Source organism: Oryx dammah, unplaced genomic scaffold (genome assembly GCF_014754425.2).
Source record: "Oryx dammah isolate SB20612 unplaced genomic scaffold, SCBI_Odam_1.1 HiC_scaffold_25, whole genome shotgun sequence".
Taxonomy (NCBI): domain Eukaryota; kingdom Metazoa; phylum Chordata; class Mammalia; order Artiodactyla; family Bovidae; genus Oryx; species Oryx dammah.
The window spans coordinates 72,226,816-72,252,974 of record NW_024070209.1 but is presented as its reverse complement, the minus strand read 5'-3'; the positions used below and the strand labels follow the sequence as shown (position 1 = coordinate 72,252,974).

Here is a 26,159-nt window from a genome sequence, read left to right as displayed (position 1 = left end):
CAGCTGCCTTGATTGCAGGCTGTCCTTGCTGGCCTGAGGGTATGGCCGGGCTAGTTGCCTTCTCCACATCTCCTCTTCTTCCTCTGGAGAGTGAGGGTGACATCCTAGGACTGCTTCTGGGGGTTCCCGTGAGGCTGGTGAGGCATTGGCACAGAACCCTAATCAACGTGGCGCCTCATCATAGTGACTTCCTGGGCTACTGTTCCTTCCAGGAGCCGGGATAAGGCCTGGCATCCTGGTGGTGGACACTGCTGGAGCTGCAGGGGCCTGCTGGGGACAGAGCCTCTCTCCAGCCTGAGGTGGCACCAACATGCTTCTCTTCCTGCAGCCACAGCCGTGGAGGGTTGTACCTTCTAACTCTGGAGATGCCTTGAAATCAGTGGCCTAGAGACTCAGCCAAAGGAGCCCATGTATCATCTAAGGTCCCACCTCATGTCAGCCTCCAAACTCTCCAGGTAGTCGCTGAGCCAAACACTGCCACTCCAGTTGCCATGAGCCACCAAGCCCCACGCAGGGGCAATGTTTGCTGAGTACCTTCTATGTTTGCTAAACACCTCCTCTGTGCTGGGCTCTGTGTGGGGAAGCAGGGATGTCTCTTGGGAGCTCCTGAGTAGTTCTGAAGATAGACACAGACCTGAAATTGCAGCCTGTGATGGGAACATTGATAGAAGTAAGGTGGCAAGCATTAGGGATGGATGGGGAAGAGGAAAGAGCACTAGTGGTGACAACGCAGGAGACAAACGAGATGTAGGTTTGATCCCTGGGTCAGGAAGATACCCCAGAGGAAGGCATGGCAACCCACTCCAGTATTCTTGCCTGGAAAATTCCATGGACCGAGGAGCCTGGTGGGCCACAGTCCATAGGGTCACAAAGAGTTGGACATGACTGAAGTGACTTAGCATGCATGAACGCACGAGGAAAGAGGACCTCTGTCTGGAGTGTGGAACTGTGACCCAGTTCACCTGCTCTAGGCTTGGCCGTGACCTGGCAGGTGACAGCCAGGGCGGCGGAGTTCTGCATCCTATCAGCTCCAGCCCCAGCGATCTAGGACTCCACGGAAAGATTTCCCTGATGTGGGCTGGAGAATGACCTGGGTTATCCTGGGCTTCATCAAGTAAGTTTGAAACCATCTTAAACCAGCAAGGTAGTGTCCTTAAAGGGGCAGTCCTCTAGTTTTAGGGGGAGGATATTAGGATGTGTTGCAAAGCTGTAGGGTGCAATGAAAAGAGACCTCTTTAACTTGGGAAGTTAAAGACCCAAGTCTCAAGTTGGGTTCATTCTTTTGTTCATTCTTTGACTCAACAACATTTCCCTGAGCCCTATGCCAGGTCAGTAATGGAACAGACAGGTGTGTTCCTGACCCATGTTGCTCACAGCCCACCTCTTCCAGGTACAAGCAAAGTGGGAAGATGAGATCTGACCCTCCACTCCCCCAGGCTAATGACCTCTCCTTCTCTGGGCTCAGAAGGCTCATACTGTATCTTTTTTTGTTCTAGGTCCATCTCCCCACTGGACTGAGCCCTTTGAGGGCAGAGCTGAGCCTTGTCCACTTTGTAAGTGGCCATCGGCTCTGGAATTAGACTTCAGTTCAAATCCTCATGTGCTACTCATTGCCTGGGGAAATGCCCACTCAGTGCATTGCAGTGAGATATAAGGCTCAGGTGAGCTCTCAGCCTGGCTTAGTACATCACAGTGGCTCTTATTCCTACAAGTACTATTGTTATTCTGGCCTCTCTTAGGGAGTCTGGAACTCAGAGAGCATGGTTAAGGCCAAAACAAGATGGCTAGAAATAGGCTAGGGGTGGCCATTCCCCTTCCCCTCCCACCCTCCTCCCCGGGGCCTCTGCTGGCTGCTGGCCTGGCACAAAGGCTGTCTCTCTCTTTAACTTGGGAAGTTAAAGACCCAAGTCTCAAGTTGGGTTCATTCTTTTGTTCATTCTTTGACTCAGCAATATTTCCCTGAGCCCTGTGCCAGGCCAGTAATGGACCAGACAGGTGAGTCTGGTCCACCAGGGAATAATCCCTCTCTCTCTAGCTTCTCCATGGTTGTAGGTTAAATGTAGGATCTCAGGTTCCAGCCTTTGGGAAAGGAGACACCAAGTCCAGGCTCTGTTTCCACCATTGTTGTACAGGGCATTGTCTTTCTGTCAGGCCCCCAGTCCCCCAACTCAGGCTCGTCAGCCCCACCTGCTGCAAGCCCTCTCATCCTTTTCTGAGTAGAGGAGGGAGGGACATCTGTTTTCACGTCTTTCATTTCATTTTTCAGCCATGCCACATTTCTGTAAGGCAGAGAGAGCAAGGAATCTGTTCCTATTTTTCTGAAGGGGAATCTGAGGCTTGGAGAGGTTGAGTGGCCAGCCCAAGATCTCAGTGTTAATCAAGTCCAGGGCTCATGACTCCCAAGCCAATGTGTGTATACCCCACCGAGCTGGTTCCCAAAGGCCCTGGGCACAATCAGAGTGAGAAAAAGGAGTTTCTGGGAAGCCAAGAAGCCTTTGGAGGTTTTGCAAGGGGCAGCTGAGGTTTCCTTTCTCAAGGTTTTTCTGAAACCACTGACAGGCCGGTTCTTTCAGGAATCAGCCAGGAGAGTCTAGGAGTTGTCTATTCCAGGATGGGAAGACAGGTCCAAGTGTGGGTACAGTCCAGGCTATTTGGAGGGATCTCTGGGCTCTGCCTGAGCAGGAGGTGGGAGGGTATCCTCCCCTGCTCTGTGTGTGCTCTGCTGACCAGTGGCAGCCTGGCTGCGAACTGCTTCTTAGAAGGAGAAATGGAGGCAGGGCTGTGGAGAGACTCCAGCAAGGCCTTGCAAGGGCGTTGGGGGGCAGGCCAAGCAGCTTTCTACTCTGCCTTCAGAGGGGGCTTAGAATCTCATCTAAGCCTGGATTTAGAGCCCTGTCTTTGCCACTTACAGCTGTCACCTTGGGAGGGAGACATTCTCTGAGCCCGAGTTTCCTTACCCGTGGGTTGCTGTGGAGACTGGATGGATGAGGCTTTGCTAAGGACACAGCGTGGTGCTGCTGTGGGAAACTGCTGCTGTGATCTTCCCACAGGGCTGCCCACCAGGGAAGTGATGGGCAAGTCCCTCTCGTGTGCGGGGGCCTGGGCCCTGCAGGTCACTTAGCATCCATGCCCCATTCCACCAAGTGCCACTGCGTTCCCCACTGTGATAACTGGCAACTTCCCTGTTGACCCATGGGTGGATGTAAATTTCCCCAGGTGAGAACCACTTCTCCCCACCTCAAGGCTACTATCTGATCCAGGCGCATGCTTTCACTCATAACTCCCTGGCTCCCACCCTTTCCCAGCGTCTCCACACTGGCCTGGAGGCTCCCAGTGCCCAGGTTTCTGCAGGGATCTGCATGTGCTCTTGCATTGCTTCTCTCTTTTGGGGGTATCTCTTTCGACCCAACATACCAGGTACTCAGAACATGGTCCTGGGCTCAGGGCAGCAGGACTGACTCCCCAGCCCCTGGCCCCATACTGGGTAGCACTGGGAGGAGGAAGGACATGGTGATTAACTTGGAATGTCATGTACACCCAGGGCTCAGGTGTCCTAGGGTACAGTTAATGGAAAAGAGTGACAGTGTCCTTTGACGGGGCATCAGGTTGCTCACAGGCTGGAAGCCTGGGTGGACATGTCCCCTGGGAGATTTGGTGAGAAGGAGGGAGTCACAGGCTCTGCCCAGCTGACGGGGGTGGGGGTGCAGAGGCCCAGGGAAGGAGAGCTGAGAGATGGAGCCAGGCTGCCTGCACCCTAACCTAACCAGGCCCTGCACCTTGGGGCTCTGCCTGAGGAGGGGGTGAGGGGAAGGAATGGGGGGTTGTACGGTGGGGCTTGTCTGAGGCTGAGACACCAGGCTTGTGTGTGTGTGTTAGTTGCTCAGTTGTGTCTGACTCTGTGACCCCCATAGACGGTAGCCCACCAGGCTCCTCTGTCCATGGGATTTTCCAGGCAAGAATATTGGAGTGGGTTGCTATCCTCTTCTCCACATCTTCCTGACCCAGGGATTGAACCTGGGTCTCCCACACTGCAAGCAGATTCTTTACCATCTGAGCCACTAGGGAATAATCCCTCATTTTGATCATGGCTTTACAGAGAGACCTCATACTTATCATCAGCTCCATTTGGCAAATATGGTCACTGAGGCTTAGAAAGTGAGGCTGAAAGTCACGCAGCCAGGAGGCAGAGAAGGCAAGGGCAGAACTCTCACTGGGGAGGGTACAGCTTGGGGGCTGTGATGGTCCTTGGTGGCCTGAGCCTGGTGGGGAGGTTGAGTCCGCACTCCCTGTGCTGACAACTCTGGGACTGCGGACACAGCTTGCCGTGTGGGATGGGCCCAGAGTGAGGCCGAGACAACAGCTCTCCGAGCACACCTGGAGTTTGCTTAGCTAAACGCTGATCTCAAAGGGAACAGGCTGCCACAAGGCCTTGCCCAGCCCAAACAGAGCCAGACGTGAGTGGCAAGACCAGGAAAGAAGGGGTAAGTTCTTCTGGGGTCAAGCGGAGCTTCTGCTTTGAGCCTAGATGGTGACTTAGGATGGCTGCTTCTCACCCCAAAGTCAACCCTGTAGGAACTGGAGAGGCAAGACAGAAATATGGATTCTAGGAAGTGACAGACAGACAAGCAGATGGGGGGAGCCCAGGGAGATCAAAGGCTGTGGAGCTGACACACGAGTTGGGGGGAGGGGAGAGGAGAGGGGAAGCAGCCGTGGGAGAGCAGGTTGGAGGAAGTCTTCCCAAGTTCTGTTCTTATCGCTCCCTGGCATTGCTCTGGGGCAATGGCTGCTTGCTCCTTGACTGATAATATTGTGCCATAAACCCTACTAGGATGAGGTTTAATACAAATAGCTGTTGATAGACCAGCTGCCTCATACCTCCTTTCATTGAACTCCCAGAGCTAGTTTGTTAAAAAGTCTTGCCTGCCTTCTGTCAACCATGTCTCTCCTTTAAGGCTTAGAGATGAGACCCTGACTCTTACTGTGGTGACTGGGCCCCCCTGGTGCTCTCGCCTGCCCTTCAGCCCCTAGAGACTTACACAGCAGCCTCTGATGGCTGCTCAGTACCAGACAGGGTCGCTGATACCAAGGGAGCTCAAACAGAGCAAAGTAAAGAGATGGGGAGAGTATCTCCTCTATAAAAGAAAGACAACACGCTGAACTATACAACTGGAGCAGAATCATTAGAATGCATGGTCCATAAAAATAGGTATCAGCAATATGAAACAAGTTTAAGGAGGCATAAGAAAAAAGAACATTAGTAACCTGGAAGATCCATCTGAAGAACTCCCTCAGAAGACAACAGGAAAGGATGACCGAACAACAGCAACAACAAAACAGAAAAGCTAAGAAATGGAGCAAGAAGTAGTGCTGACATCTGATCATAGGAGCTGAAGAGGCAAGGACACTATAAAAACTGAATATTTGAAAAAATAATGGAGATGGAATTTTCCATGACAAGTGAAACCTGAAAGGCCTTAGATTTGAAAGAGCTCACAAAATAACGCACAACAGGAAATATCAGGAAACCCACCACAGGACACATTATAATAAAACATAAGAACTTCAAAGATAAATGAATTGTATTTCATTTTCCAGAGAGAAATAAAAGATCATCCACCAACGGACAAGAATCAGTGACCACTGGATTTAACAGGGAATGATATTTTTGAAGTTGTGAAGGAAAGAACTTCAAGCTTAGAATTTCATATCTAGTGAAATTCTCATTCAAATTTGAAGAAATAAGAAATACATTCTCAGATTTATACATCTTTAGAAAGTTTGCTACATAAAGGTTCAAATTAAAAATGCTTTTGGAGGAGGTACTCAAATAAGAAGAAAAACAATTCCAAGAGATACTTCAAGAGATATGAGAAGTAAAGGTGATCAAGTATCGTAGTGAAGACTATTGTCTTCCAAAAGAACGAAGACGGCTAGGACAAATAAAGGAAAAAGAGAACACACAATCATAATAAACTAGAATTAAAATTCTAATCTAGACAATATCAACATGAGGATGTGAGCTGAAGTGGGAAAATCAAAGAAGCATGAGAAAGTATTAAGGTACTTGTCACATGAAGAAAAATTATAATTACTTATTTGTTTGAATGCTAAGTAGGATTACATAAATATGAGTATGGAAGGGTGACTACCTTGAAAACAAAAATAGAATGCATAGCTTTTCAACTAACAAGAAAAATTCCATTTACCCAATTGAAAGCTAGAAAGTAGGGGAAAACAGGAAATAGAAAGTATAGTTAATGGAAAATATAAAATAAGATGGTAGTAGAAATAAGCCTTATAGTAATAGCAATTTCACAGGTAAATGGGTTAAACTAATCAATTAAATCATAGAGATTCTCATATTGAAGGAAAAAAATAAGATCTAATAATATATGCCTTAAGAAGACACATTTGACTTTAAAAACATAGTATGATTGAAAATAAGAGCATGAAATAATACATACTAAGAAATTAAAATGATTGAAAAAGATATACCAGGCAAACTAAATAAAATGGCTGAGATAACAAGTTGAATATCTGATAAAATGGAAATTAATGCAAAAACAACATAAAAGACATAGAAAGCCATTAAATACTGGTAGAAGGAAAAATAAGCAAGATGATACAGCCATTATGAATGTAACAGGCAATTGGTAAGTTTCAAAACACATCAAGCAACAACTGATAGAACTGCAGGTAGAAATATATAAATCAATAATTGCAGCAGTAGATTTTATTACATCATTATTGAAATGGATAGATCAAGCAGAGAAAAATAACCAGGACCTCTGAAAAATTGAATAATATTAATAATAAGCTTGACCTCATATAATATAAACTCAAGTTTATACTGAGTTACAGATAGAAACCCACACTGAACAAATTCCTCTTAAACAGAAGGAGCACTTGTGATCACAAATTAAGGCCATAAGAAAAGTCTCAGTAAATTCCAAAGGATCAATTTCATACAGACTCTGTTCTTTGATCATAATGCAATAAAACTAGAAGTGAATAAAATAAGGAGCTATAATTTCCTAAATATATTTGGAAACTAACAACATATTATTGTGTAACTCTTAGCTTTAAAAAGAAAATCATAAAGGAATGTAAGAAATATTTAAAACAATAATAATGAAGATATTATATGTAAATATTTATAGAATACAGCTAAAACTGTACATAGAGCAAAATTTAAATACATTTGTTAAGGAACAACAACAGGTAAAAATAAAGGCTTAACACTCAAGAAGTTAGGAAAAGAGCCACAGAGTAAGTAAGTAAGTGAAGTCACTCAGTCGTGTCCGACTCTTTGCGACCCCATGGACTGTAGCCTACCAGGCTCCTCTGTCCATGGGATTTTCCAGGCAGCAGTACTGGAGTGGGGTGCCATTTCCTTCTCCAAGCCACAGAGTAGAATAAAATAAATAGACAGAAGGGAAATAATTAAGAAAAGGGCAGAAATCAATGAAATGGAGAACAACAACAGGGAAGATTAATGAAGCCAAAAGCTGGTTCCTTATAAAGATTAATGAGATAAACAAATCTTTAGCAAAAGATTTTCTTTCTTTCTGACCAAGAAAAACAGAGAGAAGACACATATATAAGAAATATGGAATAAAAAGAGGGAAATAACTATGTGCTGTGCTTAGTCACTCAGTTGTGTCTGACTCTTCATGACCCAATGGACTGTAGCCCACCAGGCTCCTCTGTCCATAGGGATTCTCCAGGCAAGAATACTGGAGTGGGTTGCCATGCCCTCCTCCAGGGGATCTTCCCACCCCAGGGATTGAACCCAGGTCTCCCACATTATAGGTGGATTCTTTACTGTCTGAGCCACCAGGGAAGCTCAAGAATACTGGAGTGGGTAGACTATCCCTTCTCCAAGGGATCTTCCCGACCCAGGTTCCAAAGAATAAAAAAAACTTCCTGGGAAGACACAGTGGGAGAAATAGTCCAGTAACTCTTGGAGAGGAAGGGGTGAGGTCTGGGTGAGACTGTCCTTGTGGGAAGCCAGGTCAATTAGCGAGGGCTTCCATATGCCCAGGGAACATGGGGAGGGAAACTGCTCTAGGCCTGTTGAATGGGCCCATTGGCCCTTGTCTAAGCCAGTCACTCCACACGGAGCTCTCCTGTACAGAGGTCCCTGAGAGGGGTCTGGTGGAGGGGACAGGAAGATGCCTCCACAGCTCTCATCATTGCCTCCTCCCAGGAAGCAGTGGGCTCTGGACAGGCTGCTCCTCCACCTACGCCGCCCCCCACATTGTGTGGGCCCAGTGCACACCCAGGAAGCAGGGAGGTGCTGGTTCCCCTCTGGGCAGGGACTTGTGCCCAAGGGCTTCCTACCTCATCGAAGTCAGCCACATCCTCACAGCTCTCCAGGACCCGGGAGTAGAAGGACTGCCCTGGTGGAGAAAAGAGGAAATTATAGTCAGCCCTCCCTGGGCAGCAAATTGCTTACTTAAAAATCCCCAAACACTGTTCTTTTATTTGTGAATAGACAAAGATCTCAAACCATTAAAAGTGGTCATCAGTGGGCAGGGGAATTGAGAAGATATTGAAAGCATCATGCTTTGATTTTTTTTTTTTTTTTTTTACTGTTACCACTTGAGTTTGACATTTTCAGTGACTGTGCTTCACTTTTATAACTTAAAGAACGCTTTCAAGTCCCCACCAACCTAAGCCAGGGCTTCCCAGGTGGTGCAGTTTTCTAGCAGTCATGTACAGATGTGAGAGTTGGGCCATAACGAAGGCTGAGTGCCGAAGAATCAGTGCTTTTGAACTGTGGTGCTGAAGAAGACTCTTGAGAGTCCCTTGGACTGCAAAGTGATCAAACCAGTCCATCCTAAAGGAAATCAACCCTGAATATTCATTGGAAGGACTGATGCTGAAGCTGAAGTTCCAATCCTTTGACCACCTGATGCAAAAAGCTGAATCATTGGAAAAGACCCTGATGCTGGGAAAGACTGAAGGCAGGAGGAGAAGGGGACGACAGAAGATGAGATACTTGGATGGCATCACTGACTCAATGGATGTGAGTTTGAGTCAACTCCAGGAGTTGGTGATGGACAGGGAGGCCTGACGTGCCGCAGTCCATGGGGTTGCAAAGAGTTGGATACAACTGAGCGAATGAACAACAGCAAACCTAAACCAGTGGACCATTTCACAGAAGCGCTACTTCCAGCTTGAAATCGGCCCCATTCTGAAGGCTAGTGTGGGCTGTCACTGGTGGGCAGGCTGGGGACTCAAGTGAGACTTGGCGGTGGGGGAGCACACCATGCTCCTCTCCCTGGAAACACCTGGAGGCCTGGCAGGATCAGCGCCCAGCCAGGGAGGCGCTGGAGTGAGCACCCTCTGATCCTCCATAGTGAGGGGGCCCCAGGCCCCTGGGACCCACTTCTCTCGTCTGGCCTTGGTGGTCTCATCTGTGTAATGAGGCTTGGTACAGAGACCTCCAGGGCTTGCCTGGTTTTTAGACTTTAGAAGCAAGTCTTAGTTCAGTATGGAGCTGACAAGGAGGCAGCCAGGGTGTTTGTGTCTAGGTGGATGGTCTGAGGAAGGTTTGTGTGTGTGTGTTTACGTGTATGTATGTGTGTGTGCATGTGCGTGCATGTGTGTGTGTGCACTCGGAGGACGGGGGCACGTGGGGAGGGATGTGGGGCATCTCAGATAATGGGGACAAAGCTATAAAGAAAAAGCTAGAGAAAAAAGGTAGATATGGAGTAGACAGATGGGGAGAAAAAGACTCTTTAGCACTAACCGGGGACAAAACAAACCAAAACAAAGAACTAAAAAGAAAAACCTCAACGACAAACCCCAAGGCAGCTGGGAGAGGAGAGGGAAGCAAGAAGGATGGTACCTGAGCCTCTTTTAATTTTTCCCGCAGGCAATGCGCAACACAAATTGAGAATCAGATGAACATATCTGTGCTTTGGGGCTCCCACAAGGACCTGCTGCTCGGAATAATCAAAGGCCTTTTCATCCTGGAAGACAGTAATAAAGCCTGGATATGGCTGTGTTCAAGGGATTCCTGGAGTGAGACTGAGCAACCCAGCCGGAGGGGAGGGCGGGTGGGAGGGACGTTGCAAGATGCTATCAGGGTTCAAACATGCCTGAAGCCACCAGGGTTCAATCCTTCCTCTGTTTGTCTATTTCCTACAGCCTCATTGGAAAAGACACAAAATACCATGAAATCAGCCACTGCAGAATTTAAACATCAGGACTCTGTTTCAAAAAGCAGTAAAACCTCATTGCCTTAGGCTCCAGGGATTTAAGTGTGGTTGAATATTGTCAAACAGGATGAGCTAAATTTTGCCTCTAGATATTAAAAAAAAAGTTTCCTGAAAAAAATCAAATCAATGGTACAGAACAGTGTAAAGGACAACTTATTAAGAAAAGAGAGTGTCATTAAGCAGTTTTGGAAACTCACTTTTTAGGAGGATTTGTACAGGGCCAGCGATCATGCCAGTGGTCCTTTTCTATTCACTAGAGCAGAGCCCCTTTCCAAGTTATCAGTGGGGATTACTCACTCATTTGAAGTTCATCTCCACTTAATGTCTACTCAATACCAGTCTTATTGACATTTCAGCTCTTTTAAATGACTTTCAGACAAAACCATTGAACATCCCAATATGCAATCACCATTGTTGCCACCGAGATCGAGAATGAGGCTTGAGAGAAAGGATATGGCTGTTCCCTACAGGTGAGAGGCTTTTGTGGATAGAATGAGCAGGAGATTAGGTGGGTAAAATTGAACAGCATCCTTCATTCCTTTGCAGGCTTATGGGATAGAGCTGAGCTCTTTGGTTTGAAATAAAATCCTCCTTGAGTCAATAAATGAAGTTTGAATAGCAGACTCTGTGATCACACTGTAATGAGTGTCATGACATCAGATACATCCAAATAGAGTGGACCAGGAGTCCAAAGCTTAATCGAAGTAAGTTGTATATCATTTGCCATTTGGAAATATCCACGCTGCCACTACTATCCTAAATGAGATTCTTCTCTCGTCATGCAAGATGGAGCACTAGCTTTCATGCAATGTGACTTAAGGGTGCAAAACATCCCATCTGCACCAAACAGCTCTCTCTTCCAGTTTACCTTGCTAGAGCCAGACCTTGAGAATAGGCAGGCATGTAGCGACTGGGCTGTGAGCTGGTGTATGCTCACTCATTCTCACACGCAAAGGGTCTTCTATTTCTACTGAAAGCACAATCATTTGGCCATGGAGGAGGGTAGGCTGGGTGTTTCACAAAGATAATTAGAATCAGGATGTGATCTGAAGAACATATTAGTATCCAAAGGTGAGGATAGGTCGGGCATGTAAAAGGCTACTATATAAGGCAAAATTTGGTTGCTGGCATGCAAGAAAGTGAAAATAAATTGAGAACACAGGAGAAAGAAAAATGACTTCAACTTAGCAGGTCAATGGAGACATTGTAGGAGTGTGGGCAGTTAATATTGGAAGGTCGGATGGAATGTAGAAATTCAGAGAGACTGAGGGAAAGGGAGAGAGAATGGACCCAGGCAGAGAACAGAGTGAGCCAAGGTTTGAATGGTTGAAGCAGACAACGGAGCTGGAAGGAGCGGGATGCAGGACAAGAGACAGTGAGGGTGAAGGGAAGAATGGAAAGGCTCTGCCCTCAGGGAGCAGCCCCCAAAGGGAGACCTGGAGTGAAGGGAGTGTCCTGGGGTCCTGAGAGGGCCTGGGGTGGAGGGGACACGACCATTGAGGGCAAAGAGAATGTCCTGAGGACACGCTTCAGGGACATGGTAGTTTTGCCCAGGACCTAGCCCTCTGGGCTGAGTCAGCACCTGACATTATTCTTTTCCCTGTGTCAGCTGAGAAGGGCAAAGCACTCTGCTTGTGACTGAGACCTGCCGCTGCGATTTCTTTGCATTGTTTCAAATTAGCCAGACCTCACCGTCTGCACTGCCTGGTGTGGACTGTATGGAGGGTGGCCTGGCAGTCACCCCACTCCCTGTCACAGTGCTGTGATGGCCCCAGAATCTTCTCTCCCCCTGCTCCCCCACAGCAACTCAAGAGGGGTGACACTGCTATTTTCATTCCCCCCAGTTCCAGTCAGCCTGTTCCTTTTCAAAGGCTAGCTACTTCTATGACTGTGGGGAGGCAGGGCCCTGGGTGCAGAAAAAGAGCCAGGTCTAGCCCAGGTTTGGGGCCATGTACTGAGACTGCAGCTATGAAATTAAAAGACGCTTACTCCTTGGAAGAAAAGTTATGACCAACATAGATAGTATATTCAAAAGCAGAGACATTACTTTGCCAACAAAGGTCTGTCTAGTCAAGGCTATGGTTTTTCCTGTGATCATGTACAGATGTGAGAGTTGGACTGTGAAGAAAGCTGAGCGCTGAAGAATTGATGCTTTTGAACTGTGGTGTTGGAGAAGACTCTTGAGAGTCCCTTGGACTGCAAGCAGATCCAACCAGTCCATTCTGAAGGAGATCAACCCTGGGATTTCTTTGGAGGAAATGATGCTGAAGCTGAAACTCCAGTACTTTGGCCACCTCATGAGAAGAGTTGACTCATTGGAAAAGACTCTGATGCTGGGAGGGATTGGGGGCAGGAGAAGGGGACGACAGAGGATGAGATGGCTGGATGGCATCACGACTCGATGGACGGGAGTCTGAGTGAACTCCAGGAGTTGGTGATGGACAGGGAGGCCTGGCGTGCTGCGATTCATGGGGTTGCAAAGAGTCCGACACGACTGAGCGACTGAACTGAACTGAACTGAGGCTCAGGCTGGAGGCCTGGAGCTGGCTACTCAACCCCCGGGGTCTCGGAATCATCATCTCTAGTGTGTGTGACTCTTTGTGACCCCATGGACTGTAGACTGCCATGCTCCTCTGTCCATAGGATTTCCCAGGCAAGAATACTGGAGCAGGTTGCCATGTCCTCCTCTAGGGGATCTTCCTGACCCAGGGATTGAACCCACCTCTCTTGTGCCTCCTGAATTGGCAGGTGGATTCTTTACCACTGTGCCACCTGGGAAGCCCATCATTTCTAAACTGGGGGCAATTAACCTGGACAACCCTACATCCTGGAACCACTGTGAGGGTCAGCAAGAGGTTGTTTCTGTGAAAGCCTGAGTAAAGCATCAAGTCCCTTACAAGCACAAGGGGCCATGGCATGGTGGTTAAGGCTCGTGGGCCAGGCTCCCTGAGTTCGAAGCCCAGCTCTATCACTTGCTGGCCGTATGCTCTTGAAGAAGTTAACCAGTCTTTGTCTTAGTTTCCTCATCCATAAAATGGAGAAAATGATAGTGCTTATACACCTAGTACGTAGCTCATTACCCAATTAAAAGATGGCTATTATTCTGCTAAAGAGTCCTGCTTTTTCTTTTGACATTGGTGTCTTAAATATAAAAAATGGTTTCCTCTGTTATGAATCACATTTTCTAGCTTATTTTTAGTAGTATATAATCAGGAGCGATTTTCTACCTTATCTTATGTAATATTTTTCAAAGTCTAGGTATTTTAGGTATGATTAGCTCTTTTTTTAAACATGGTAAAATTTACATTCACAGACTTTTTTTAAAAGTATTTATTTTTAATTGAAGGATAATTGCTTTACAGTATTGCATTCACAGATCTTAAGTGCACAACTCAATGAGTTTTGATAAATGCATATACTTTTGTGCTCACCATATAATTAAGACACATTGATGAAGAACATTTCCAGTTCTCAAAACATTCCCTCCCTGCGCACCCTGCCCCCTGCCACCTCCATCAATCTCTACCCCTCATAGGTAAACCACTGCTCTGATTTCTAACTTTTGATTTTAAACTTTTATAAATGGTATCATACAAAATGTACTTTTTTGTGTGTCTAACTTCTTGCAGTCATTGTAACACTTTTGTGATTCACCCAAAATGCAGTTTTGTGGTTGCATATGTCAGTAATTCATTCAATTTTATTGTTGAGCAATTTCTATAGTATGAATAATTTGTTTATCCATTTTCTTGTTCATACTTTTGGGAATGCTTTCAATGTCATGAAATGTTGTGAGTAAAGATGCTGTGAACATTCTTGCAAAAGTATTTTTGTGCAACTATCATTTCATTTCTCTTGGGGAAATATCTAACAACAGAATCACTGGGTTATAGCATATGTTTAAGTTTAACTTTGGAAGAAATTGCCAAACAGATTTGCAAAGTGATTATACTATTTTAAAATCCCATCCACAATATAAAAAAATATAATGGTTCTATATCCTTACCAACATTTGGTTACTGTCAGACTTTACATTTTAGTGCGTGTGAAGCTGTAATTGATTTTGGTTTTTGAGTTTAATTTTTCCAGTGACTAATCATGATCACATTTTCATGTGTTTATTGGCCATTTCTATATCCATATCATAAGCAAGGCAAGGTTGTCCACTTTTATTCAACACTGATACTAGAGTTCTAGCCAGTCATTATTTTTACAATTTTAAACCAACCTTGCATTCCTGGGATAAAGCTCACTTGCTATGTTATGCTATCTCTTTCGTATAGTGCTACTCAACTGACTAATATTTTGTTAAGTATTTTCACATCTTTGTTCCTAAGGGATATTGGGCTCTAATTTTCTATTTGTACAAAGTCTTTATCAGATTTTGGTATCAAAAATGAGTTACAAAGTGTTCGTTCTTCTCTATTTTCTGAGAGTTTGTGTAAGATTAGCATTATTTTTTCTTTAAGTATTTTTTAGAATTTACCAGTGAAGCTATCCAGACCTGAAGTCTTCTTTATGGAAAAGCAGTTTACACCACCACCATCAACATCATTATTACCCTTGTTATACAAAGTTGATGTTTTTAATAGGTACTAGACTTTTTTGTGCCAATGTTGGTCAGTTATTTTTCAAGGGATTTGTCTCTTTCATCTGAGTTGTAGAAATTTATTGAGATAACATTATTCATAATATTCCCTCATTTTCCTTTTAAGGTAATTGTATCCCCTCTTTCCTTTCTGATATTGGTAATTTGTGTTTTCTTTTTTTCTTGTTCAATCTTGCTATACTTTACCTATTTTATTATTTTTTTAAAAGAACTCTTATTTTTCTGTGTTGTTTGTCTTCTATTTCTTTCCTTTTATTATCTGTGGATTTAATCATTTAGATTGTATTTTTATTTATTGAAACATAATTCACAAACCATAGAGTTCACTCATTGAAAGTCTACAAATCAGTGAGTTTGGTATATTTACAAGGTTGTGCAACCTTCATCACTAATTCTAGAATATTTTCATCACCCCCAAAGAAACCCCATATTCATTAGCAATTACTTCCCATCATCCTCTCCTTCCAGCCCCTGGCAATAACTAATCCACTTTCTGTCTTTATATATTTTTTCTATTCTGACCTTTTCATACAGATGGAATCCTATGATATATGGTCTTTTGAGCCTGGCTTTAGCATAATGTTTTTATTCTTGGGTTTAATTTGCTTCTCTTTTAGTAGCTTCTTAAGGCAGGAACCTAAATCATTGATTGTATATATTTTTCTTTTCTGCTGTAAGTATTTAAAGCTATAAGTGTTGATGTGTTGTATTTTAATTAACATCCAGTTAGAAATGTCATAATTTTGCTTTTGTTTTCTCTTTGGCCACAGGCTATTTAGAAGGGTATTATTTAATTTCTGAATATTTGGAGCTTTTAAAGATCTCTTATGTGTTTTACTTCTAATTGAATGCCAGTGGGGTCAGAATATATACTCTGTAAGATGCTGGTCTTTTGAAATGTATTGTGACTTGTTTAATTACCTAGTATATGGCCTGTCTTGATAAGTACTCAGTGTACATATGAGAAGAATGTGTATTTTTTCAGCTTGGGAGTGAAGGATTCTAGAAATGCCAGTTAGGTCAAGGTGCTTGATGATGCTGTCAAATCTTCCATGTCTCTAAGAACTTTATTGTTCAGTTGTTTCTGATGCTCTCCTGTAATAACACTTCTTCACCTATGAGGAACACATTTATATTGAACTTTATAATGACAACTGATGGTACAGTAGAATGAAGAAATTCTATTGAAAAAAATTTTCCAGGAAAGCAGCTATTCCTTCAGTTTCTTAAACAGTGTGTGCTCTCTAGAGATCGCCAGCAACTCAGAGAGCCAGGTTTGGGCTCTGTAGAGTCCCTGGGGTTCCCACAGGGAAGGTTGTCCCTTCCTTTGCCCCATTTCTCAGTTAGATGGAGGCCTTATCTACCTCTTACCCTTTGTTTTCCGCAAGTCTTACTCAAATATAATTTCTTACCTCCACTTATTTATTTCCCCTTCCCTCACCCTATTAACACCCGGGGACTCAGTGGAAACTCAGGCTTAGGTCAGGGATCCGCCTGAGAGGCAGGGGCAGGGCAGGGATTGTGAACACCATCCCTCTGGTTCAGCTCAAACCTGTACTTCCTTGCAGGTGCTGCCTCACACTGATTCTTCTGTGTAACTGATGGCTCTGGTTCCCATTTTTTTCAGACCCAGGCACTAATGTAGAGTGTAGTGTTTCCCCTTGCGCCTAGGACAGAACCAGCTACACACTCAGCAACTGGTGCATCTTGGGTTCTCCCATTCTGTGATAGATGGAGGAGGCTGAGGTCTCAGTGGCCCACAAGCTGTGCAGAGTACCTTCCCTGTGTCAGGCACTGGGAAGATACTGAAGCATAATGGAAGGGTGACTCTTTTTACATCCTTAAACGGGGTAAAACTGTTAAAACTGCAGTCCTGACTTTTTCTTAAACCTTGGCTTTTTAAAAAAAGCCATTGAGTGAAAACTGACCTCCAGTTAAGTTGATGAGCCTGTTTGCTTAGAAATATAAAATAAAATAGAAGCAATGACTGTTGAGCCAACCTCTTGGGGTTAGATCAGTCCAGGCAGCAAAGGGGTAAGAGGCCAAAGGTGGGAATGATCACGTGGTATTCTCTGTCTCAGGAACCCTTTCTGGAACTGTCAGTGGAGGAAACAGGCCACTGACTGGTGCCGCTTGGCTCGGGGCTTCGGTATCCCCCGCTGCTAACTGCTTGGCTACTCCCGCGGCACTTATAAGTTGTGCTGCCTCCCTCTTTGGGGTCTGTTCTGTGCACTGTGCTGGCCCCAGGGAACCTGGCGAGGTACCGGACTGGAGGAGCCCACCAGGACGGTGATGGCTCCAGGTGTTTTCACCCTCTCATCTTCATGTCTGGCAGAATTTGGGGTGTCAACAATGGGCAGGAGTCCAAAGGAGAACTCCTGCCCAACCAATCCTTGGGTCCACGGGGTCCCCAGGGCCACAGTCCACTCTCTTTCTCTCTCTGTGGAAGGTTGTAGCACGAGGGGTCCTGGAATAATTAGCATAATCCTTACATTGCACAGTAATTTACAGTTTGTAGAGCCTTTCATGTATATCAACTTTCTCATTTGATCCCACAGCAGTCCCGTAAGAACCAAGCATATCTCACCTTCTCCTAGACCTTACCATCTGGATTCCCAACCACTAGATTCCAACCCCTTTCTTGGGTACACAGGGTACCGAGAGATATTTCTGACTTCCCGGGGGACATACTCACTAGAATGACTTGCAGGCAAGCCCATCCTCTTTGTGTGCCCCAAACCTGCTCTTCCTTGCCTGCTCCATTGGTGGCCTCACTGTCCACCCAGGTACTCAAGTATGGCATCCAGAGGCACACTGGCCCTGCCTTCTTGCTTACCGTCAACTCCAGAGCTGCCCCTCTCTGAACCAGTGCCACCCCTTCTCTCCAAATCCCTAGCCCCCTGTTGAGGCGCAACCCTCTGGCTGTGCCACGGCCGCTCCCCGGGCTTCTGACCTCCAGAGTGTGCTTCCCCAAATCAGATCTCCCCACCCCATTCTCCTGCCAAGAGCCTCGGTGACTCCCACTCACAAGGCAAATTTCAAACTTCAGGGTGTGACGCTGAAGACCCTCTGTGTCTGAGCCCAGCCTCCCCTCTACCCACTCCCAGCCCAGGCCCTGCCAGCGCTCCTTGTTCCCCAAGCCCTTGACACAGTTCCACATCATTATACCTGTACTGACAGTGGCCCCTCTGCCTGCATTGGGGCCTTTTGTGAGTGTTGCCTCTGCCAACATACTATTCTTGCTCAAGAGTGTTTAGATACCAGCCCACCCCCTGCTCAGCAAATGTCCTCCCTGGGCCTGTGTGCTTTTGCAGCTTCATCTCATTGACTCACCCTCTTAGGGAGGCTTCGGGAGCTCCTGGTCTGAGTGGGTTTCCCTTGCCTCATGCTGCCTGGCACCTGTATCTTCCTTTCCAGAACACTCATCACACTCACAGTGACCTGCCCAATGGCTGTCTTCCCCTTGAGGGCAAGGATCATGTCTGTCTCATTGACTGCTGTCACCCCATTGCCTGGAATAGCACTTAGCTCATAACTAGCTCTCAATGAATATTATTACCTGGATGAATGAAAGGAGTGAACTAATGAATAAATACTTGACTTACAAAACACATTGAAATATAGCTTTTAGTGAATTGGGAAAGCGTTTATGACATCAATGAGACAATCAGAAATGATCACTGACTGAATACTTGATACTATTAAGGAATTATTGTTATTTTTTATGAATGATATGTGGGATTTTTTAGCTCTTGATTTTTATATCTATAGACTGACTATTTACAGAGGAAATAGTGTGGTATTGGGATTTACTCCCAAATAATTTGGAGGGTGGGAGTAGGAAGGGGTACAGATGAAACAAGGTGGTCCATGAGTTGATAGCTGTTAAGACCACATGGGGAGAACTTGATGGCAATTGTACTAATACTATTTTCCCTACTTTTGTATTTATTTGAGATTTTTCATTCTAAAAATTAAAAAAAAAAAAAAAAGATTGGACCCAGGGATGGGAGTAGGTGGAAGGGATATAGCTTTGTGTTATCAGTAAAGGTGGGTGAGATAACCAAGACTTTGCAATTCAGGGAAATTATTTGCAAGTCTGATCTTGAATACATTTCCTTCCAGCAGCATTTTTGCTGAGGGCTGTTTATAGTAGAGGCCAATTTTATGGTCGTTTCAACATCATAAAATGATCTCCTCCACATCAGAGCAGGAGAGGCCTGGGCAACATCCAGCATGCTCTGCTGTTCCCCAAGGTCTGCGCTGGTTTGGTCTGGCTGGGTCGGCTTGGGGGCGCATTTATCACCAAGGGCTTTCGGCAGAGAAGATCCTGCCCCCCACCTGTGAGTGCTGTGAAGAGTGGAGGAGGCAGGCACACATCCCTCAGGGGACCCGCAGAGGCATGGAGCCATGTCCACAGCCAGCTGTGCACTGCAGGGCTGTCCTAAGGGTCCCCTCCCTCTGCCGCCTTCAACAGGGACAATGCCCACCCCCCAGAGAGGAGGTGCTGAGTGGAGCCAGTGTGCACAGGCAGGTCCAGGCATCCAGGAGCATCTCAGGGCTGGGACACTGGGATCCTCTCTGCCTCCTTCATCAGGGATGGCAGAGAAGTCTCCAGAGAAATCATGTCTCACCAAGAGGGAAAGCTCCGCCTTTTTAATCGGAAAATGAATCTAACTTGGAACCTGAGGTGGCCCCTGCAGCAGCAGAGAGTAGAGGAATCTTGTCCTCAGTGCTCAGCGAGGGCCCTAACCCCTTCCCAGCACGAAGTCATCCACCCAGCCCCACATTCCTTTCTGGGCTCATCAGCCTCCACCGACTGCCTGCCACCTCTGCTGCAGCCAAACCTAGTGGCTGCCCGGCCATTGGATTTAACTGGGATTTCACTCCTCTGGCCTCTGGTCCTGTCAGTTCCTCACCCAGAATGGCCTCGTCTCCCCCGAGCAAATATCCTTGACTTTCTTCCACATCTCCACTTGTGCAACCAGCTATTCAAGACTCAGCTCAAGTGCTTCCTTAAGCTCGCCTCCTCTGTCTCCTCCTCTGTCCTCTCAAAAAGCTTTCTTTGACCTCTGTGTGTACGGGGGCAAGCTGCCATCCTCTGAATGTATTGCAGTTTATGCCCTGCCACTAAGCACACCTTGGCCCTCTATCCCCAGCAATGTTTCTCCATTTTATCTGCACACATTTCTTTCCCCTATCAGATTGTGAGATCCTGGTTTTTTAAAGCCCCACCATATACCTTGCACTCTAGGCAGTGATGCTCAGAATAAGCATATTCCATAAAGCAGATGGGGTGGGGGCTGTATAGCCCCTCTTGCTTCTGACCTGTGGGCCAGGGCTGAACTCCCCAACATTTGCTAGAGGGTGAAGTCAGCCTCCCGCTGGGGCCCTGGAAGATTCTCCTTGATAGACAGCAGGGGGCGGGGACATTCACAGTTGAGGACACTAAGCCAGAGTGGCAGTGCCACAGAGGAAGAAGGATTCAAACCCACTAACGAGTTCAAAAACATGCCATTTCCTTTTCATTTTGATGACCTGGCCCAGTGCCCAGCATAAGGCTCCATTAGGAGAGCTAAATCAGATCACTGTCTTGAAGGTTCTTAGACTGTAGCCCACTAGGCTCCTCTGTCCATGGGATTCTCCAGGCAAGAATACTGGAGGGGGTTGCCATGCCCTCCTTCAGGGGATCTTCCCGACCCAGGGATCGAACCCACGTCTCTTATGTATCCTGGATTGGCAAGCAGGTTCTTTACCACTAGTGCCACCTGGGAAGCCTTAGTGGCAGGTAAACAGGGGCAGCTGCTGAACTACAGAGTGCCCCAGGTGAGTGCGGGGAGGAGTGCGCACACAGCGCTGCAAGCGGGGCAGGGCTTCACAGAGGAGGCCACAGCTGAGCTGGGCCTGGAAGGGTGCACAGAATTAATGGGAGTTCTCAAGGTGGAGGCGGAAGAAGAAACACAATGTCTCGAGGCCTGGAGATTAAGAAGGCCTGGCACCTTTGGGGAATGGCAAGAAGTCAGTGTAGTGGGAACCCATGGAGTGGGCTGGGGTGAAGGAGAGGGAGGAAAAATCAGCTGGGCCGAGGGGGAAGTCTTGATAAAGCAAACCTCTGTGCCAGTGACCAGGTCAGGAGAATTAGGTGGAGATCAGACCCAGCTTCCAGAGCTCACCCAGCTCACCCATCAACTCCCCAAGCCCAGCATTCTGGCAAGAAAGCTCAGGGATGGAGAGCAAGGGAGGGCCAGGAGGCTGGCTCCAGACAGTCAGGGCCAGGGGCATGGAAGGGGCTGAGAAATGGGGAGAAAGTTGGACTGGAGGATCCTAGAGGCCCTTTCCACCCCGCCTCCCATGGCTGTGAGTGATGCTGGGAATGATTTCAGGAGTTGAAAAAGGACAACTTAAGCTCCACTGCCTCCTTCTGAGTAGCGTCCTGTAGTCAGGATGGCTCCTTCCCAGACCTCCCAGTCCTGACTCAAGCCTCTGGGTTAAATGAGGGCCACGGTCTTCATCTTGCTTATGTGAAGCAGATACCCAAGGCCCAGTGGTCCACAAGCATGAGGGGACTGGGGGTCCACACCTTCTGGCGTCTCCATGTCTGCCTCAATGGACCATGACTCCTGAGGTTAGGGACTGCGTCTTCTTTACCCCGGGGGGTTCCAGGCCTGGCCACAAATGTCAGCACACTCAGGGAATGAATGAATGAGGATAGGCCCGGGTTAGGGGTGGGCCAGCGGGGCAGTGAGAGTCAAAAGCTACAGATGGAGCTGGGTCGTGTGTGCTGAGTGAGCCTGAGGGTAGAAGGGCCAGCTGAGCTGGAGTGGAGGGAAAACAGGGGTGGCTGGGGATAAAGATGGGGCCTGCCCAGCTCATATGGGAACAGGGGTCTCGGGGGAGGGAGTCTACCCTGGGTTTCTGGGTTCCTGTGGAACATCTTAGCTGGTGGGGGGGCTCCCTCCAGAGCAGAGGCTGGGCTGATTTGCCTGCTCTTGGCACAGGTTGGAACCCCTCAGGTGTGCTCTCCTGTCCACCTCCCATGGTACCTTCTCTCCTCACTCCTGGCTGACAGAAGAAGGAAGCTGGGCTGGAGAGAAGATGACTCAGAGGCCAGCAGCCACCCCAAGTAGGAGTGGAACAGCCACCTCACAAACAGAGGTCACTTAAGTGCTTTCCCATACCTAATTTTTTCACTGAAGCAGCCTGATGGTGGAGGTGGTGGAGGTGGTTTGGTCACTAAGTTGTGTCCGACTCTTGTGACCCCATGGACTACAGCCTGCCAAGCTCCTCTGTCCACGGGGATTTTCCAGGCAAGAGTACCAGAGTGGGTTGCCATTTCCTTCTCCAGCAACCTGATGAGATGAGTTTTATCATCATGCCCCTTTTACTGATGAGGAAACAGAGGTTCAGAGAGGTTAAGTCCGGAGCAGGACCCAGATGGGACCCAGGGGGCTTTTGACCCCATATTTAGAGATTTCTCTACCAGAGTCCCATAGGGCTCTTTCCTCGGTGTCCTAGAGGGCACAGCACAGAAAGTCAAGCTGTATTTCAACCAATTTGTGTACCACGGCCACACATAACTTGCCTGGTGCTCCCTTATACCACTTGGCCTGGAGATTTACTCAAGGGATCTGGGGAGCTCGGGGCCAGCATCTCCCTCTGACTGTTCACTGGCTTCTCATTTCTCCCTGCCGGGGACTTGCCTGGACACCAGTGGCTGTGTGCAGGGGGTGCTGTGGAACATTCTAGAGTGAGTCAGTTTCCTCTGAATTATAGTTAGTGTCGGTCTTTGTGGGCATTTATAGTCAACTGCTGGCAGCAGCAGGTGAATGACTGGGGCATCTCAGTTTGTTGCAGTGGATTTATTCTGGAAACCTACCGTCTGTCTGTTCCTGCCGCCCAAACCCCCCTCCTCGGGAGCTCTACCTACCACAGCCCACTCCAGAGGCAGAGCTCAGAAGTGGACCCTCCACTCAGTCCAGAGGGTACAGGTTGCAAATTGGCTAGTTCCTGAGGCGAGGACTGGCCCTACCACTCAGAGAAAAAGGTGAACATCAGGCGATGGCACCCCACTCCAGTACTCTTGCCTGGAAAATCCCATGGATGGAGGAGCCTTGGTAGGCTGCAGTCCATGGGGTCTCGAAGAGTCGGATATGACTGGTGACTTCCCTTTCACTTTTCACTTTCATGCATTGGAGAAGGAAATGGCAACCCACTCCAGTGTTCTTGCCTGGAGAATCCCAGGGATGGGGGAACCTGGTGGGCTGCGGTCTATGGGGTCACACAGAGTCGGACACGACTGAAGTGACTTAGAAGCAGCAGCAGCAGACAGACAGACAAGGTGCTCACCCCCAGCTCACCAGAAGGAATAAAGAGGCCTTGAGGGCAGAAAACTAGGGCTGGGGGTGAGGACTTGTGGATTGGTCCCACCATACCTCGGTGCCGCCACCAAGGATACACAGATCTCTCTATGCCTTGGTTTCTCTGCTTGCAAATGGGACTGGTGTGCGCAGCCTGGACTATCCTGCCATAGCAGCAACACTGCGACCTGTAGCTAAAGACCGAAATACTGTGCTCTGTCCAACACAGGGACCCTTGAGAGGACATGCTTGCTTTTTCCAAAGGCAGCACCAGCTGGCAGGTGGCACGTGGAGATCTAGGGCACTGCAGAGAAAGCAGTCTGGGTGGGTGTGGGAAGCAACAGGCAGCCAGGCCCCTGTTCCTCTCTCTCCTGTCGGCAGGGACACCATAACCCCCTCTACCTCTGCCTGTCCCTATGAGAGCAGGCCTCAGGACAACCCAGGGCCTGGTGCCCAGAGGTGGTTCAACCAAGGGGGTGATATGGATCCCCGGGGGCTGCTGGAGACCTCCTGGGAAGGCTGCCCCATGGTCTCCCCTCTCCCTCCTGACGCAGGTGCAGACATGTGTCAAGCCTGGGCCCCGATGCTCATTCTGCTCTTTAGTCTGGTGGCTTTGTTCAGCTCCTCCCTTGCTCACCCACCCCACCTCCACCCTCAGGCCCCTCTCCAGGGGAGGAAGGGCCATGTCTAGTGAGGAGCACCTGGCTTTCGGTCAAAGGCTGCCAGAGATGCGCCTGGTCGAGGGGGCTGGGCTGTGGCCCAGGGACCAAGACCAGGGACTCCTGGTCTTCAGGGACTGCCCACTGTCCCTGGAGTGAAGGACGCCTTGCCTCCTCTGCTCTGCTCAGGGATTCAGGCTCATGGAGCCTCGGTCTGTTCCCATGTTCCAGCTCCTCTCCTGACCGTGGGCATCCTGTCGCTTCTGTCTGCTCTGTCCTTACCTCTTCACCTTACTCCTTCTTGCTGTTCCCTTGGGTTTCAGCTGTAGTGTCACCTCCTCCTGGAAGCCTTTCATGACTACCCTGCCCCCAGCCTGCATCAGGGTGCTGCTTCTATAGCTTGCATGCTACTTTTGTCCCCATCTTTATCATATCACGCACCTCTCCTATTATCTGTCACCTGCTCCTCCTGTCTCACTGGATGTGGGCTTGTCGAGGGCCAGGCCTGGGTCATGCCCAGCCCCCAGCTGTGGCACAGAGGTCAGAGTAAATGGTGACTGGATGCTAGGGGGCTAGGAAGAAAACTGACAGTGAGAAAGGCTCGTGGGGCTCAAAGGATCCCTGATCACAGACAGACCTAAAAGAAGCCAACAGTATCTCCATCATGCTGGTTTCTAGGAGCCTGGGTCTTCCAGGCTGGGACCCCACCTCTACTTTGTGCCCAAGGAAACCAGCCTGCAGGAGAGAGAGAGAGAGAGAGGGAGAGGGGGCCCAGGGTCCCCTGAGCCTGGGGGTGGGGTTCTTGCTTTTGCCTCCCCAGGACCTCCTGTAGGCCAAGGACTCTACAGTCCTCTAGCTGGCACATTGGCCAGTGGAGGGAGAGACACACACGCAGATACTGAAACAGGGGGACCCTGATTTTCGAGAAATCATAATGGCTAGCCTGGCAAGGGGCAGATGGCTGCCCGTGAGAAGCTTTGTTGCCCCAAGCCTGCTAGAAGTTTTCCAATCCCTCCTTCCCTCGCTGCTCTATCCCATCTGCCCAGAGCCGGGGGTCCCCATAAGATGGGGGCTTCCCTACCTCGGAAAGTCACTTTGGCGATCCGGTCACCCTTGCCCCGCAGCTCAGAGACCGTCTTGAGGTGGACGAGCAAGGCCATGCTGCTGTGAGGAGCCCCGGAAGCGCCAGGAGGGAGCAGCCGGGGAAGGAACGAGCTCTGTGGATGGAGCACTCAGCACACTCACGCCTCCCTCCTCTCTGCTGCCGCCTCCTCTCCCTCCAATGCGGCCCACAGAGACCAAGGCAACCAAGCCCAGCGGCTCCCTCCAGCGACTCACAGAGACTCAAAGCCCTGCCAGCTCCCGCCCCTCCAAGTTGTCAGCCCAGCATGTGTGTATCTGTGTGTGTGTGTGTGTGTGTGATGTGTGCCTGAGCGCAGCCTAGCAGTGCAGACAGTCTGAATTCATTATTCAGCAGCCGCCTGCTCCCAGATAAAGCTCTGCTCAGCTTCAGGTGTCTTCTCACAGCTCCTGGAGCGGGGCTGCCAGCCCACCTCTCCGCAGGGCCTTCCAGGCCAGCTCTCCTGCCATCAGAAGTGGGCAGAAAGGAGTGGGGATAAGAAGGGTAGGCTGGGGTGGGGAGGCACCCCCTCCAGTGGAGGAGAGGGAACTTGATGACCTTTGTGTACCGGAAGCTAGGCTGTTGCACAGTTTCAGGGTGATCCTCGCTGTCCCTCCACCAGTCAAGTTGGCCAGCAAGGCTGCTGCTGCCCACCAGGCTCAGGGGGCCTGGATGGGGCGGGCCTGGTTGTTTGGGGGGGGTCACACTGTGCTAGGTAGAAATCCCAGCCAGGGCCCTGCAGCTGGAAAACCAGCATCTACCAGGCAACATCCAGGCTGTGCCTGCTGGCCGGACCCTCAGAAAAGTGTTAGTCATTCGATCATGTCTCACTCTTTGTGACCCCATTGTCTGTAGGCCGCCAGACACCTCTGTCATGGAATTCTCCAGGCAAGAATACTGGAGTGAGTTGCCATTTCCTTCTCCAGGGGATCGTCCCGACCCAGGGATCGAACCCGGGTCTCCTGCACTACCATCTGAGCCATCAAGGAAGCCCTAAGAGGAAAGACGAATGCTTCCCTCCTTCTGCTTTCATGGAGGTTATGGACCCAGGAGGCCAGTCCTGACCTCTTGGAATCCAGGAGGGTGGAAATGGTACTTCTGGGGAGCCCAGGAGCCAGGCTCAGCGTGATCGGAGATGCCTGACTGTGAAGACCTCCAAGGCTTCTGTTTTACTAAGGGCAGTGC

At 48.4% G+C, this 26,159-nt stretch overlaps 1 protein-coding gene and 1 long non-coding RNA gene across 4 annotated transcripts in view; one reads left to right on the top strand and one right to left on the bottom strand.

The window, feature by feature from the left end:
• Positions 1 to 25,043, bottom strand: part of OTOF (otoferlin) — a 90,034-nt gene extending 64,991 nt beyond the window's left edge. For all 3 annotated transcript variants that reach the window (XM_040224454.1, XM_040224453.1, XM_040224455.1), the window contains exons 1-2: positions 24,936 to 25,043; positions 8,344 to 8,402 (exon numbers count right to left, since the gene is read on the bottom strand). In XM_040224454.1, coding sequence (XP_040080388.1) covers positions 8,344 to 8,402; positions 24,936 to 25,014 — 138 coding nt within the window. In that variant the 5' untranslated portion in view covers positions 25,015 to 25,043. The remainder of the gene's footprint in view (positions 1 to 8,343; positions 8,403 to 24,935) is intronic.
• On the top strand, positions 1,454 to 10,852 carry LOC120851585. Its single transcript, XR_005718353.1, has 2 exons — positions 1,454 to 1,661; positions 9,884 to 10,852. It is a non-coding gene; the product is annotated as an uncharacterized LOC120851585 (long non-coding RNA).
• Positions 25,044 to 26,159: the final 1,116 nt, after the last annotated feature.